Here is a 16,034-nt window from a genome sequence, read left to right on the forward strand (position 1 = left end):
CTCTGTAGTTGATCTGATAAGAGCTCCCTATCACATTTAAACGGGTGCAACAGTATGCTTACCCATTCAGAGAAGGCCACCATGTCATGGTCAACTTAATCTTATGGACTCTTGATTGCGGCCCTGGGTGTTTCTAGAATATATAAAGCATGTGCCACAGTTGACTACGTGGTGTATTGCGGCTTTGGATATTAGCCAGTGCTTTATTTACGAACAGTTAGCAATAGCCATAAGACAATCGGGCGCTGAGAAGTTCGAGACAATTAATCCCCCTATTCAAAGCGCCATGCCCCTAATCACACTAATTGACATATCGGAGCTAGAGGGAAAGATAATCTATGCTACAGTTAGTGCCGGACTTCCAGGAGGTAAAAATCAACGTTGACTTAGCAAAGTTAAATTCTAAAGAGAATAGAGTTCGTCGTTCCGTTGCTAATGAAGAAGGTAGTGCCAGCTCATGCGATCATATAATCTGGGGAAATACACCCACGAATGAAAAGAATCACCGACGTGCCTTATTGCCGAACACTTTGGGGGAAACTACACTGACTAGTGCAATTGAGGAATTGAATTGCGTCTCCCACTTTACGAGTGCAGCAGCTTTACTTATTTAAAAAGTCGTTTGAGAAACAGCTGGAATACGTTGAAATGTGCCGGGCATCCGAGATGGTCCAGATTCCAGACTCGATGGTGAAACATGACAGCCAGACGGGTTTATTCTGGAAAAATGCAGTCCACCAATTGACCAAGCTTATTGTGGCGTCGATGTTGGTGTTTCAATTTTAACCCTGGTAGATTGGGGGCCCTGTGGAGCACTCTTCTAATTCCCGAACCAAACTCGCGATCCCTAATCAAGATGCAGGGCCGATGAAGATGTCAACACGGGCCACGGTTACGGCTGAACGGCATCTATCCGCGCATACCTCACGATTCAAGCTTCAAATGCGCGCTTCAGATATGGACAGGGAGTGCACTTGATATATAAGAGAGCCGCATGCTCTTAGCATAGTCTATCTTATTCTTGGCATCAGCATTCCATTCAACAGTATACTTCAATTCGTATATACACTTTCTCAAAACTTCCATTCTTTTAAACAATACATTCATTAAACATGTTCTCTTCAACCGTCCTTCTCAGCGGCCTGGTCGCCTCTGTCCTCGCAGCCCCAGCTCTTGAGCCTCGAGCCAGCTGCACCTTCACCGATGCCGCTACTGCCATCAAGAACAAGGCTGGCTGCTCTACCATCATCCTCAACAACATTGCCGTTCCCGCCAAGACCACTCTCGACTTGACCAAGCTCAATGATGGCACTCACGTCATCTTCCAGGGCAAGACCACTTTCGGCTATGCTGAGTGGGAGGGCCCTCTCATCTCCTTCACCGGCAACAACCTTCTCATCGAGGGCGCTTCTGGACACTCCATCGACTGCGAGGGTAAGAGATGGTGGGACGGCAAGGGCAGCAACGGCGGCAAGACGAAGCCCAAGTTCTTCAGCGCCCACTCCCTCAAGAACTCCAACATCAAGAACTTGAACGTTCTCAACACTCCTGTTCAGGCTTTCAGCATCAACAGCGTCACCAACCTGGGCGTCTATGGCGTTCACATGGACAACTCTCTCGGCGACTCTCTTGGTGGACACAACACCGATGCCTTCGACGTTGGCTCCTCTACCGGCGTGTACATCTCCGGAGCTGTTGTCAAGAACCAGGACGATTGTCTCGCTATCAACTCTGGCACCAACATCACCTTCACCGGTGGTAACTGCAGTGGCGGTCACGGCCTCTCCATCGGATCCGTCGGTGGACGCTCTGACAACACTGTCAAGACCGTCCGCATTCTCAACTCTGCCATCTCCAACTCCGACAACGGTGTCCGCATCAAGACCGTTTCTGGCGCTACCGGTTCCGTTTCCGATGTCAAGTACGACACCATCACTCTCTCCAACATCGCAAAGTACGGTATCGTCATTGAGCAGGATTACGAGAACGGTTCTCCTACTGGTACTCCCACTGCTGGAGTCCCCATCACCGACGTCACCATCAACAAGGTTACCGGAACTGTCAAGTCTAGCGGAACCGATGTCTACATCCTTTGCGCCAGCTGCAAGAACTGGACCTGGACCAACAACAAGGTCACTGGTGGAAAGACCTCTACCAAGTGCAAGGGTATTCCCTCTGGTGCCTCTTGCTAAGTGCGGGGTTTGAGTGAGGAGAAGTACACGGAGTTGTGTAGAACATGACATATAGCTGGTACTATCTTCTGTTTTATTTTTCTATGTATATATAGCCTATCAGTTAATACTATTCTCTCTGATGCGTATAATTATCTCCTACGCATATGGTATGTGACATGGGCCAGTCTTGCAACCCACAATATTATGCCAGAGTGCGGCAGGAGCTGCAGGCGAATCAACATTGAAAGCTACTGATACGTACACTGGTATCGCATAGGGCTCTGGATCCATAGAGGTCTGTTCTAATACCACCCACCACAGGTTGATGAACAGGACCGTATCTATTGCCTGCGCCATCACTCCGTACCTAGTCAATAATCCTCCCAGCTCCCTCTTCTCTTGACCGTGCAGCCAAATCCAACCTATAAACGTGCGTGCAATCTATGCCACTGGGACCTTTCTTACTAAGGTTGCTACAATACGCGAGACGGGTGCGTGAGTGTGCAGTTGACCGAGAGTCATTGATCATGATTGCTTTTGAGGCTCAATTCGTTCAAATCATGAGATGTCATTGTTATTGGCTGTCGCTGGTCCCACAGGGTCCTTGGCCCGCGGGGTCACAATCGCCAGTCAGCACTAGCGTTGGATATCTTGAGACCAAGAACTACCAAGTTTCGTTCTCCTTTGCTGTTAAAATGAGCGGAACTCCTCTAGTTCTGCGCCCAAAAAGTGCAGGGTTTGAGGCCGGTCATTTGCCTTACGAGTACATACCACTCGGCGCTGGGCAGATACGACTGCTGCGCCTCAACGCCGGCCAAGAAGGGGATCAGCTCAATGGCGAGCTCGTTGTCAAAAGCTTGGAAGAGCTTCCTCCGCGACAAAAAGCAGGCACTGCAGCTCAAACAGATCCGATAGACCCAGAGAAATACGTTTGCTTTGACGCGATCTCCTATGTTTGGGGCCAGTCAACCTTCACAGACACCTTCTTCACCCCCCAGGGTTCCATCCCCATAACAGCATCACTCGCTTCTATTCTACGCCGACTTCGCGACGAGAAAACTTCCCACCTTTACTGGGCTGATGGTCTTTGCGTCAACCAGTCAGATCTGACCGAGAAGGAAGTTCAAGTGTCTCTCATGGGCATCATTTACAGCTCTGCCATAAAGGTTCTGTGCGATATTGGCGAAGAAACAGAGAACTTTACACTTATACTCGATGCCATGGAGCGCTATTGGAAACGAAACATCCGTCGTGGACTTATGTTGGGTCAGGGGACCTACCTTGTGCTCTCCGGAGAGTCAGCCGCAAAGCTCTTGGGTATCCCATACCCGACAGATGAGGAGGCAGATGCCATTGAGGATGTTGAAGGAAGCGAATGGCCTGCGAGGTATCTTGAATTCATCTCCGCGCCATGGTTTCACCGCCTTTGGGTCGTGCAAGAGTTTGTCCTTGGACGGGATGTAATCATGATCGTTGGGCGTCGACACATCCCTTGGGGGCAGCTCTGGGCAGGTACTTTATGGTATAGCGGAGTTAAATGGCCGTGGGACCAAGCCGAGTACACCAACGAGGACATAGTAGGCACTTTCACATCATACAACTCGATGTGTTTTGTTCGTATGACTCGACTCATTGATCTCAACACGTTACATGGCCGTGAGTTAAACGGCATTGCCAAACTACTCCCTGATGGAACCGATATGAATCAGGTAAAATTGCCGTGGAACATGGTGGCCTTTTCCTCCCACGACTGCAGTGTGCCTCGGGATCGTTATTTTGGTATTCTCGGTATGATCGACGAGGACGACAAGGAGAAAGCACTCAGTCTTCGGCCTGATTATACTTGCCCGATGAGGGACATAACAATGCGATTCTGGAAATATGCATTACAGACCGATTCAGGAGGAGATCTCCTGCTTTGCGCTGGTCTACCTGGTCGTGCCGAAGAATACCCTTCTTGGATACGAGATCTTTCTGCACCAAAATCAATGAAGCATGTTTGGCACGGACGTCCCACAAGTACTGCATGGCATGCAGCAGGGGGGCTAACAAACACGTGGTCTATACGCTTCAGCAAAGATGATAGCGATCAGTGTTTTGTTCAAGGGCATCATATCGACGATATTACAGAAAAGTCGCCCGAGGGGGCTACTGATCCGTTCAACTATGCTGCACTGGCTCTCTGGATTCAAGAAGCTTTCGACTTCTTCACCGGGCCTGAATCGTCGGTCGATGACTTGGATACACTATATCCTCTAACTTCTGATCCTGTACATGAAGCGGTTCTGAAGGTGATGTTGGATTACAATAAACAAGACACCATGAGCCCTGATGACGAAGAGTTCAAGGCATTGTTGCGTGTGGGAATGTCTTTGCCTTGCGTCGCCTTCTCCACAGATGATGAGCCAAAAACGACGAGCGAAGAGGCGGCTGAAACAGAGGTCGGCGTGGTAGAGTCCATTCAGAGGAGGATTATTTCTGGATTCCAAGATGAAATATCCACTTTGCAGGGACTACTCTTTCGCATACACAAGGTAAGGGGATTGGGCTTTTATAAAACCAAGAAGGGTCTATTTGCTATGCTGCCAAAGTTCGCTCGCCCCGGAGACTCTATTTGGATTATCAGGGGATGCTATTTACCTGTTGCACTACGGCCAAGTGTATCGCATGTCAATTCATATGAGCTTGTTGGAGGTGGCTATGTGTATGGAGTTATGAGCGGGGAGATGCTGGAAAGACCTGGCTTTGAGTGGCAAGAAGTCTCCCTCAGATGAGCAACTTTTATTTAGCTAGCGTACTCAATATCAAACTTGTGCTCACGCTTATTAGAACCAACACGAACCTCCCACTTGGGCTCCCCTTGCAATCCCATAGTAAGCTCAAGATCGTCATGCTTTCTCCAACCCTCTGACGGATCGCCGACTCGTTGCCATTCGGTGATAGGCTTGTCCCAGTCACATTCGATCCGACAGAAGCTCATCACGGCAGAGTTTGATCTCTTTGGTGCTGGGTCCTCAGCGCTGTACACGATTTTGAATGCGCATTTTTCGGGCACATCTGTAGGACGGTAATAATGGTGGTAGAAGAAAGGAATCCGAGATTTCTTATCGATCTTATCGCCCTGAGATGTCTTAGCAAGGGGGCTTGTATAGGTCATAGACAGTTGGCTTCGTACCTTGAGCAAATACCACCTCATTCTTTCCACTCTCTTGAAGCCTTCTGGATTGAGAGTGACTACATCCTCAGGGTCGAGATCTAAGCCTTTGATGGAGGTGCTGACTACAATCCCATAGTGGTATCTTGATCGATAGGAAATAACATCCGGTAAACTTCCAAGAGCTTCTCGATCTTCTGGTGAATGGACTGGCTGAGCCGAAATGTTCTCCTGTAGCAGCCGTAGAACTGCACCTCGGGCGACAGCGGACCATCTTGAGAACTCCGATTAGCGTATGTATTATTTCAGGTGGAGATGTCTTACCCATCGCTTGGCCTGAGGACCTTGTTTGAGAAGATTTCGGTCAGCTTGTCATAGACATACTCTGAGCTGCCCAGCCCCCCAACTAGGAGGATTTTCTGGAACACGGGTGAGTTAGTTCATCTGGATCTAAGTCAGTTTTTCATATTTTACCTTTGGCGGTTTCCCTGTTTCCTCTTGAACCTCTTTGCATTGATTCCCGACCAGAGTGCGAATGCCTGTCAGAGATCTGTTGAAGAAGCCCGTCATTTCTTCACTTTTCAAACATGTCAGTATCTTGCAAATTACTTGTATCGACAAAACCTTACTTGCTGATGATCAGTGTGTCTTTGTGTCTAAGCCGTGCAAGCGTGCCATAGGCTTTACTTGGTGGGTGAAGGTGGTAGTTCTCCTGTGCGTTAGAAATACTGAAACTTCGTTTTGCGCCTAGCTCCCATTCCCGCAGAATGAACTGATTGTAATCAAAGTCCTTGAGAGAACTGATCTTCAGCTTAGCCTTGCCACGGACGTAGGATTCAAATGCTTGGTCAATCTGGAATGCGCCAGCCAGTTTTCCTATGCCACAGTATTAGATCTCAAATATCCAAACGCCTTGCAGATGGTAAGTGTCACTGACCTGTTCCTGGAACGCACTCTTCTAGTTTAAAGGGGCGCTCAGAGACAACTTTGTAACTGATGACATCCTGGCCAATGTATTAGCTTCGAAAAGATACCAATAGAAACGAAGACTTGGTGTCATACTACTGTACCACCGCCTGCGTCGCAAACAACGAAGGATTCATTTTGCTGTACTTGGAGTTAGCGTGATTCGACAGCTGAGACTTAAGTGACTATACGTACTTGAATTTCCGGAGAAGAGTTTCTCTGGAATAGGCTCGCCAACGCGGCAGCTTCGGGCTCTTGTACGAGTATGAGAGTCGTTTCTCCAATGTCTCTGTACTTCATGATTCCCGCAATTTTGGCAGCCTCTCTCATCGCACTCTGAGCATAGGCAGGCCAGATGGCGGGGATGGTGATGGCAACTCGCAGGGGTAGATTGTCTACATCCAGCATGGACTTTAGAGCCGCATAGGTGTGGTCCCACACGTTCTTCAGGTAGTAGCCAACAACCTGTACTGCCGTAAGTCTCTTCCGGGAATTGGACAAGATGTCTCGGGCCTGTTGGAGCTGGGGTGCATTGCGAATCTCTTCTTTGGCGATGTCTTCGTTTTTCAGCAGTAAGAGCTTGAACCACTTCATTGGCTTCATATCAGGCGTGATTTCAAAGCCCCATTTACCGGAATCAATGTCATAGAGAGTTGGTACTTGGACTTCGTTCTGGTTGCGGTGATCATCAGATGCCCAACCAGTGATAGAATTGACTTCTTTGGGATTGGTAGATCGTGCCCAAGAAACGCCCGAGTAGCTGCATTACAGAGATATCTAGATTAGTCGCTTGTGTCTTAGAAGAAAGCACTGTGTTGCATCTTGGCTCACTCACGTCGTCCCGAAATCGATGCCAATGGCAACGAATTTGGGAGAATAGTCATCAGGATATGTATGGTAAGAATGCATATTGCATCAGACGACAGGAGGGGCTAGTCTTCAAGTTGATAAGTGAACGCTCAAACTCTCCACGACTGACGGTCTGGTTTGTCGAAGACTGGTTGGGTATATGAGAAGTAGTGTGCATCTTAATGTGAACCTGGATTTAGCTTGCACTTCTCAAAGGTAGCCTAAGGCCGCTCTTGAGTCGCCAAGTTCATCCAGCTGCGGACGCCTTGTCAGGCAGTCTGCTTCCCCACTCACACAACTGAGACCAAGTTAGGCGCTGAGGCGTCTGCATGAGGTGTAATATTGCTTTGCCCGCATATTTCTCACCCACCTGAAATTGCACAAGCCCGCTAAGGTGGCAGTGGTGGGTGGTTTGCTTTGAGAGGGAGGCAGTTTACTCACAGCCTGATTTCATTCAGCGCTCAAATAAAGGCATGCCTATCCTAAATCGTCTTGTGCCAGCCTTGCGAGAAAAGAATTGACGATAACAATTCGGATTTACGGATGCGAATGGCTAAACCAACCATGGATCACAAAAGTGATGGCGTTATTCTGGTCATGGGAGTCACCGGTGCTGGAAAAAGCTATTTTTTGAACCAGCTCAAAAGCGAATCTGTTGCTGAAGGCCACTCCCTGTATTCAGGTACAAACTACCCCTCACTTGACCGTCACTGGTATCAAGACTGACTGCATTTACAGGAACACAGAAGTGCCAGGCTGTTCACATCATCCTTGATGAGGATGAGAAGCGCAGTATAACTGTGGTTGATACGCCGGGCTTTGGTGATACGTTTCGCTCCCAGGCAGAAATCGTTGGCGAGATTACGGACTACCTTGCCGCCCAGCATCTGTCTGGCCTGCCTCTTCGGGGTATTTTATACCTACACAAAATCACGGACAACAGAGTTACCGATGCTTCGCAACAGCACATCCAAATTCTCAGAAAGCTTGTCGGGGATAATGCCATGACTAATGTCATTCTGGTTACGACGATGTGGAATATTCTCCGCCCGGAAGACCACCGGCGTGCTGTACAGCGCGAGCAAGAACTTGTAACCAGCTTCTGGAGCTCAATGATAGACAACGGGTCCATCGTCGCCCAGTTCAACGGCACGCCAAGATCCGCTTATCCCCTCATTCATCAGCTGGCAGATCAGCAGAGCGTGGTCCTCGACATCCAGAAAGAAATCGTGGACGAGGATCGCTCAATCTTGGAAACCGCCACGGGCATGACCCTTGTTGAACAGCTGAGAGAAGACCATGATGCTTACCAGCTCAAGCTGTGCAACCTACGGGATGAACTTGGCCAGGAACAAAAGCTAAAGCCGGCCAATAAAGTGGAACTGAAGCGGCTGAAGAGTGAGATCAAGTCGACTGAGGAGGTTCTGGATGCTATAAGCAGTTCGGTGGGTCGCATGAGCGTTCGACCTGGTGCTCCAATGCGTCAGCGAATGAAGCAGGCTCTGAGGGAACATGGCGGGAAGGCTCCGGTAGCGATCGGGGTGGCGCTCAACATTACATTGTTTGTAGTCGGACTGTTCATATAGTGTTAGGCAGTCAAGCAGGGGGTTACGCCCAGAAGCCTTGTCGCGGTATAGATAGTTTTCTTCTTCTTCTTCTTCTTCCTCTTCTTCTTTTTACAATTCCGTATCTCCCTTTTCAAAGCTTTGGGCTTGAACTGTCAGTTGAGTTGAGGGGTACCAGTCGGGATGTCAGCAGTGACAGTTCCGTGCATGCCAAGATGAGAATATTGGACGGTGGCGGCTGAGTGGCGGGCGCGTGGGGGCTACCACGAACACCTATAGAGAAAACCCATGTTTTCAGCTAAGCCGCAGAGCGCTTATCGGGTACAATTACTTTAGAGACCAATTGTGAATTTCAGGTGACAAGGCTTATTACGTAGGTTAATTATATTAATAACTTGAAATTAAGGAAAATATCAATCCCCTCTCCCTAGCTGGTGCATACAATCCTTATAATATCAGGATAGTAGGTACATTGTATAGAATCAGGCTGTGAAACCATCGCTTCTGCAGAACGACAAATCAGGCTGTGAGTCAGCCCCAGGTCTGGCCAAAAATAGATTCTCGGCTAAGGAGAAATGAGCAGCTCGTATATGCATGTCTTGGCCGTCTTGCACGGCGGAGCAAAGGCGAACCAGCGCGCATACAAGGCTCTCTCGAAGGCCAGACGAGGTGAGATCAATGTATTGTGTGGGTGTAGAGCCCCAGTCCAGACAGTAATCGTGGCAATGTAACCGGCAGCGCTGCCTTGCTCTTCAACTCGGGGACCTGCGTGTCCTTTCTCGTCACTCTCAACCCCCCAAAGAGCTTCTCTCCCTTTCCCAGATTCCAACTCAAAAGTAGCACCAAAAGTCTGTCTCAACATCCAAAAGACAATCCTTGCCATTGTTGACTATGAAGCGTCCCCATTACGCTGAACGAGAACCTGCCAACCGCCCTCCCATCACAAAGGCAGGCCGTCCTACTGAGCCCTCTTATAGTCCGGGACCAGAAAAGCCTCATCGGAGCAGCTCTAAATCATCAAGACACTCAACTCACTCCAGGCGTCGCTCCATGGACATGCCGGAAGCGGAAGAAACCATCGATGATCTTGCTAAAAGATCATCTTCTCACGGTGTAATGCAGCGTCTGAAAAATAAGTTCTCGTCGTTGAGCCAACAACCATCTGCGAATAATGGAGTTAAGAACCCTGAGAGTCCTGGGAGGGGATCTTTCAACTCAATTCAGAAGTCAGTCGAACTAAGCGTACCAAATAGAGCACAAAGCCCAAGATCTCCAGTTGGTGAACCAAGCCAGCTTGCCGCTCAACCAAATGGCACTCCACATGCATTCGCTGTCAATGGTCAAGATCCCCAAGGCAACTTCCATGTATCACCAAGTGTTCAAAGTCCCTCATCTGGACTACCAACTGAAGATCCTGATGCCAATGGAGTTTGTACACCAAATGACCTTCAACTCGACCAATCCAAGGAACTCCCGCTTATTCCGTCAGCTCACCAAACCCATGCCATGACTGTATCTCGTGATGAGAACCTCTCTTATGGACAAAAGGATTTAGCGATGACTCTCAATGAGCAACTGGAGGTTATCAACGACCTCGTTGCCAAAAATGAGTCTCTTTCGCAGCAATTGGAAGTCGAGCGTCAACAGCGCCAAAAAGACCTTGCGTACTGGAGAAACCGCACCAGCGAGGCCGCAAGCAAAAATGCCCACCTTACCCCCGGTATGCCTCTCAGTCAGCCAGACACCGAACTCCGTAACGAGTGGCGGAACCTGGCCTTTGACGTGAGGAACTTTGTGGATAACCACTTTAACAAAGTGAGCGCTAGCAAGCTTGAGGCTTGGGGGAAAGAAAACGGGGATTTCCTTCGAAAGATCACCCCGACCTATCAACAAGTATTAGGGGGCAGGCGGTCAGGTCCTGCCATAGTAGAGGCGGCTCTTTGGCAAGGCCTCTACAGGGCGGTGTTTGGGGGCCTCAGGGACAATAGCCCCATGATCTGGGCTGGTCCATATCAACGGAGTCTGAGAATATTAGGTGAGCACAACAAGCTTTAGTATCTGATATCAAGGCTGAACTAACAAGTCATTAGTGAACGAGCTCCAGCAAGGCCAAAAGCAGAAGAACTCCGAGCAGTTTTCTCCCCTCTTCCATCAGTGGGGCGCTCTTACGGCCAATCTGATAGAAGTGCTTCGGGCGTCCGAACATCACTACCAACGGTTTCATCCCGTAGTCCAAGAACTAGAAGATCTATTCTTTGCCTGTCGATCTGTCGGTGTGATGTACAAGTCCGATACATATCGACGGGACTTGCGGGCCCTGGTCACGAAGGCTATCAGATTTGACTTCAGTCTGACTGGCCAAACAGCTGAGTATCTCATCGGCTGGCCGCCGTCTGGTAGGTCCAATGTGCCTTTTGATCAGAATATAATGCAAGTGTCACAGCGGGGTCCCCAGTCAACCAGGAATGTGAGATTCATCCTACAGCCTTGTTTTTTTCGAGTCAATAAGCAGGACGATACTTTGACGGTTGTTGATGAATGTACTGTTTGGATGTTTTAGTTTTAATATGTAATAGAGTGTGGTTCTCTTTGCATTGATCGTATCTCCCAACCCACTGTGTAGGCTAGCATCGAGACTAACCAATCTCACCTTCGACACTCGGTTGGCTGGAGCTGTCACTACCAAGCCATCGGGAATACTATCGTTCAGATCGATTAGGCTCAATGCGGACGCACGATCATGCGAAACTCCCGGAACCAGAGCCTTCTCGGCAACTGAATGTGTCCAAGCTGGAACCATGGTAAGTTCTGCTTCTCCATGAAAAGATTCGTGCCCGTAAGAAAGCTGGGGGTTGCCGAGGTAGGCATGCCTGTTGCAAAGGTCCAACCTGGGGTCCGACGCCGATCTGAAACTGCTTCAATAATGGATAGTGACCTGGTTTTCCGTCTAATGGTTGATGGGATCTGCATATGAAGAAAGGTATCGATCAACGATTCGTGAACAGTCTGGGGTTCTGAATGGCCACCAAGGTGAAGGTCAGATGTAGTAAATAATTGCCTCTGGACTATATAAAAACAGCGAGCGTTGTCCTGGTAATTGGTGATGGTATTAGAGCCAAAGAGCTTCTCTAATTGAGCTTTGAGCATTTTCATGCTAGCTGGAGATTACCATCAAAGATATGGCGGAGGGTTCGGTGGCTGAGCGCACAGTTCCGCAGTGGTATCATAGGTTTCGCATACAAAATGAGACGAATCCGAAACGAGCGCCTGATTTAAACTGCCGATGGCACTGAAATCCCACTTGCCATCAGTGACTGAGGATGGTTCTGAGCCACCAAGACTCGGTTCTTGTTGCGCTCGGTGACAGGGACGTTTGTTCATTTAATATCTCGGTGGATAATGTCTTGTCTGTGAACCCAGTAGATAGCCTCGGCAACCTCACGCAAGATAGGAATAATCCATTGTTCAGCAGGAGAGCTTAAGTTAGCACAGAAAATTTATTCAATATAGATTATAAAAGAAAGTCTATATCCAGGTAGTTATTTATACCCTGAGATAAACTTAAGCCCAAGGTATTTTCTATTTCATCAGAATATAGTAAAGGCTGTGCCTTAATGTGTTAGCTTACTAGTTAGTACGTAAGGTTAAAAAAGAACTTATCTTGTATATTGTCATTGCCATTATTATCCGACTGATGATTTTGAAAGTGCCTTCTCCATGTCCACAAGCAATCATAAACCACACTCATACTCAATCTGTTTCGGACTTGTTTTAGTTGTAAGTCTCCCAGTGTGACACCGCCTACAACTGCGGGATCGGGTAGGGCGCAGAAGAAACCGATGATATCACCTAGACGAGCTGGCAGGTCGTTGTTTACGACGCTCATCTGTCGAAGTCCAGTAATAGAAGACTCGAGAAGTTGTTTTCCAGCTTTGGCATCAACGATGGTGTTGAAAAACCCATTTGTAAGAATTCTTAACAGCACAAACGCAGCGTTGACATATGTCTGGTAACAGAAGAAAGGACAGTAGTCGAAAAACCCCTGAGCTTGGTTATTGAGCCGTTGGCTGAGGTCCACGAGATTGTAGGCTGTGGAGAAGAGTGCCACAATCCGGTTTTTGTAGCCCTCGACTGCAGGATTATCGAAAAGGTAGAATGCCTGAAGATGGAGTCTGGCAGCCATGAGATACCAAGCCTCAATGTCTTGATAGGATGATGAGAAAATGCAAATTGATGTAGAGTATGGAGGTCTAGTACTTACCGCAGGACCTAGGAAACCGTTTCTCAAGCTCATCCAGATCTGAATTCAGTAGATTAAACATAGTTGATCGTTCACGCATCAAAGCACCTTCAGCACCTATCGGCATTGGTCTCGCCAATGATGAGGAGACGCGAAGTTTGAACCTCTCTATTTGAAGGCGCAAATAAAAAGGTGACTCAGCTGGAGAGGATTCGAACTGATTGGCCGATGGAGACTCGTAAATCTGGAAGAACAGCGGTAGGCCACAACCGATGCTCACACTTTTCGAAACGGTTATAGGTCAGTATGGGCTCAAATATTAATAGGGTGGAAAACGATAAGCCGCTCAGTGCCAGGACCAACCTTATAGCTACAACGTTACAAGCCTCCCAAGTCTGTGCCCATTCAGAACGCTCCGACACATCAAGCTGCAATGGAACTTTGGCAAAGTCTTGAGCATCAAAGGCACAATGGAGACCCATCTGCGTGCCCATTTGTAGCATGGTGCCCACAAGCATAAACGTAGGGTCTGACGTGCTGCTGCTTGTGGGAAACGGCCAGGTACACAAGAGACAGAGGGCACGGATGGTCGAGATGGAGTATGACATGGACCGTAGGGTTTTCCATAACAGGTCCGTCACATTCCTAGCCAGTCTGGGCAGGAGGGTTGGCTGCGATTTGTGCCGTCTTGCTGCTACGGCCATAATAACCCAGAATAGCAAGTCTGATCTCTCATAGTATTCGTGTGCGCTTTTCTTCTCGTCGATGATTGGGAGGTAGGGATTGTTGAACTTGATATACCTAGATGGGGTTGGCAAGGTGTAGCAACAGGATATCTGCTGAAGGGTCGACTAGTAATTTATAACTTACATACTAAACAACTCGTCAATCTCTTCTATTTGAAGAATAACATTACCAAGTGCTCGTGGCCGTGCTAATGGGAAAAGTGAAGCACGATGATGAGATGGTGGGTCGAGACCGGGACGAGTCGTAAGACATTGCATGTCCGCATCATTCGTTACAGAGCTGTCCAAGGTGGCATGGGGGAAGGTTGTAGATGCTGGTGAAGGATCTCGCCCCACTGGGGAGAAATTGAGACCGGCATCGGTCGAATACAGGGTATTAAAGACGGTGCCAGGCGTCGCAATGGGCGCTGGACCCGGCCAGTTGGTTTCGTTATGCTGGGATGAGGTTGATGCGTTACTCTGGCTGGCTCGCAGTTGCTCTCGTAAGATCTGTATTTCATTTTCCATGTCCGTAGATTGCCTACAGATTTGGTAATAATAAATATTCGTCATGGTTTCTGCGACAACTTGACTTGGACTTTACCTTCGTTTCCTTGTCCGACGAAAGCCATCGTCAATTCTACAATCAAGCCCCAGGCGACTGCACCGACTACAATAATCCGACGCGGTAAGAACTTGTGCAGAGGCAAGGTCACATCGAAGCTATGCAGATAGACGATTAGTACGCTGTGATGTGTTGACTATGTTGGAATGCAGAGAGAGAGGCCGCACCTTTTGCTGTTTGCATTCATTACACGCTTTTCGTCGACTGGACATCTTGTCGGCCTGATTGGCACTGAAATCAGTTCGGCTAGGTCCAGAGCCCTCATCTATTGGTCCAGAGGGTTGCATTACGGGCGATAATATCCTCTGGGCAACCCAATCAGGACTGAGTGGCATGTAAAGGAGAACATTTCAGAATGTCCGATGTGGCGGGGACAAAGTGATGTTAGCGCTTATTAACCCCAAGTCCATTTTTACTATAGCGTCTTAAAAGATGCCAAACCCCAGTAGTTGCATTGATGCATATAACCTAAACTTATAAGATTAGGAATAATAATATAATAATTAATTATTAGCATTAAGTTAAATAGGGAAAAGCTTAAAATATCACTATACTATTTTATAGCGTTAAGACTGTTTATAGAATATCTTAAGCTCTAGACCTTGCTATATAAGTTGCCGCCTACAGCATTATCTAGAGCTGTCGCTTGCTCCAGCCCCACAATAATGAAAAGCTTCTTAGGGGTAAAGTTCTTTACTAACCCGGTCCTTCCAGTCTCCTTAATCTGAACAAATACATCCTTGATAGCCTGGTAAGCCGGGCCAATAGATGCAAAAGGAAAGATGATGATCTTGAACCCAAACTCGGCAGCTTCAGCGGGTGTCCAGGATGGAGTCGCTCCATGCTCCACCATGTTAAGCAGCATAGGCGTGGGAGCCATGATCTGGCACACTTCTCGAGCCTCCTTCTCCGTGGTTATACCTTCGAGGAAGCCGACATCCGCTCCAGCCCTCACAGCAGCCTGGAGCCTGCGGATAGCCTCATCGAAACCGTGCGTCTGTAAAGCATCGGTCCTGGCAATGATAACAATGTCAGAACCGAGTTCCTTGCGGGTTTTATATGCCGCAGCGATGCGCTGTTCGAAGGTGTCGATATCGACCACTGCCTTGCCACCGAGGTGCCCGCATCGCTTGGTCTGAATCTGATCCTCAATGTGAAGACCCGCAACGCCAGAGCGGTGATATTGCGCGACAGTTCGAGCCACCATGTTGGGGCCACCGTAGCCGGTATCGGCGTCAGCGATCAAAGGTACAGAACTATCGAGGTTTGCGATCATCTCGGCGTGTTCACGCATGTCGTTTAGGGACGCGAAGCCGAGGTCGGGCCGGCCAAGCTTAGACGCGACAGTGCCAGCGCCGGTCTGCATTTACATAACCAGGTTAAAAACAGGTAGTTTAGAGGCCGGGAGTTTGTCTTACCATGTAGATACACTCGAATCCCACCTCAAGTGCGATACGTGCACTGAAACCTTCGTAGACACCCGGTGCGACCAGTATATCGTTGGATTCCAGCCTCTGACGAAGCTTGGTAGCGCTGGAGATAGCAGAGGCATTTTGCCCATTGCTGTGACCGTTGGTGCTGCCGTGAGTGTGAGACATGTTGACATCCCTTGCGATTGAACCTGGGCTGATCTTGCTTATTCGGCGCATAGGCAGGCCCGGCTTGACGACTTTGAAGCAGACCTCGGTCTCGTAAACAATCAATTCAACATCGCGGTCTCTATTCTCAACGTTGGC

At 48.5% G+C, this 16,034-nt stretch overlaps 6 protein-coding genes across 6 annotated transcripts; 4 read left to right on the top strand and 2 right to left on the bottom strand.

The window, feature by feature from the left end:
- Positions 1-1,112: 1,112 nt before the first annotated feature.
- FTJAE_7567 (endopolygalacturonase) lies at positions 1,113-2,192 on the top strand (the record flags this gene model as incomplete). Its single annotated transcript, XM_037354296.1, has 1 exon — positions 1,113-2,192. One exon carries the CDS (start codon positions 1,113-1,115, stop codon positions 2,190-2,192), a length of 1,080 nt encoding a protein of 359 aa, XP_037205287.1.
- A 677-nt stretch (positions 2,193-2,869) lies between these two features.
- On the top strand, positions 2,870-4,948 carry FTJAE_7568 (triacylglycerol lipase II precursor; the record flags this gene model as incomplete). The annotated part of the gene is made up of 1 exon (XM_037354297.1): positions 2,870-4,948. The coding sequence occupies one exon, from the start codon at positions 2,870-2,872 to the stop codon at positions 4,946-4,948; it is 2,079 nt and encodes a 692-aa protein (XP_037205288.1).
- An 11-nt stretch (positions 4,949-4,959) lies between these two features.
- On the bottom strand, positions 4,960-7,203 carry FTJAE_7569 (heat shock 70 kDa 12B; the record flags this gene model as incomplete). The annotated part of the gene is made up of 9 exons (XM_037354298.1): positions 4,960-5,295; positions 5,350-5,602; positions 5,653-5,747; positions 5,803-5,905; positions 5,958-6,204; positions 6,266-6,332; positions 6,391-6,435; positions 6,490-7,054; positions 7,130-7,203. The coding sequence occupies 9 exons, from the start codon at positions 7,201-7,203 to the stop codon at positions 4,960-4,962; spliced, it is 1,785 nt and encodes a 594-aa protein (XP_037205289.1).
- A 504-nt stretch (positions 7,204-7,707) lies between these two features.
- On the top strand, positions 7,708-8,729 carry FTJAE_7570 (triacylglycerol lipase II precursor; the record flags this gene model as incomplete). The annotated part of the gene is made up of 2 exons (XM_037354300.1): positions 7,708-7,825; positions 7,882-8,729. The coding sequence occupies 2 exons, from the start codon at positions 7,708-7,710 to the stop codon at positions 8,727-8,729; spliced, it is 966 nt and encodes a 321-aa protein (XP_037205290.1).
- An 870-nt stretch (positions 8,730-9,599) lies between these two features.
- Positions 9,600-11,216, top strand: FTJAE_7571 (amino acid transporter AAT family; the record flags this gene model as incomplete). The annotated part of the gene is made up of 3 exons (XM_037354301.1): positions 9,600-10,743; positions 10,799-11,104; positions 11,152-11,216. 3 exons carry the CDS (start codon positions 9,600-9,602, stop codon positions 11,214-11,216), a joined length of 1,515 nt encoding a protein of 504 aa, XP_037205291.1.
- A 1,242-nt stretch (positions 11,217-12,458) lies between these two features.
- Positions 12,459-15,896, bottom strand: FTJAE_7572 (methylisocitrate lyase; the record flags this gene model as incomplete). Its single annotated transcript, XM_037354302.1, has 7 exons — positions 12,459-12,473; positions 12,514-12,911; positions 12,970-13,229; positions 13,312-13,749; positions 13,819-14,214; positions 15,000-15,658; positions 15,717-15,896. 7 exons carry the CDS (start codon positions 15,894-15,896, stop codon positions 12,459-12,461), a joined length of 2,346 nt encoding a protein of 781 aa, XP_037205292.1.
- Between the last annotated feature and the right edge of the window lie 138 nt (positions 15,897-16,034).

The sequence above is a fragment of the Fusarium tjaetaba genome (assembly GCF_013396195.1).
Source record: "Fusarium tjaetaba strain NRRL 66243 chromosome Unknown NRRL66243_c0000154, whole genome shotgun sequence".
NCBI classification, from domain to species: domain Eukaryota; kingdom Fungi; phylum Ascomycota; class Sordariomycetes; order Hypocreales; family Nectriaceae; genus Fusarium; species Fusarium tjaetaba.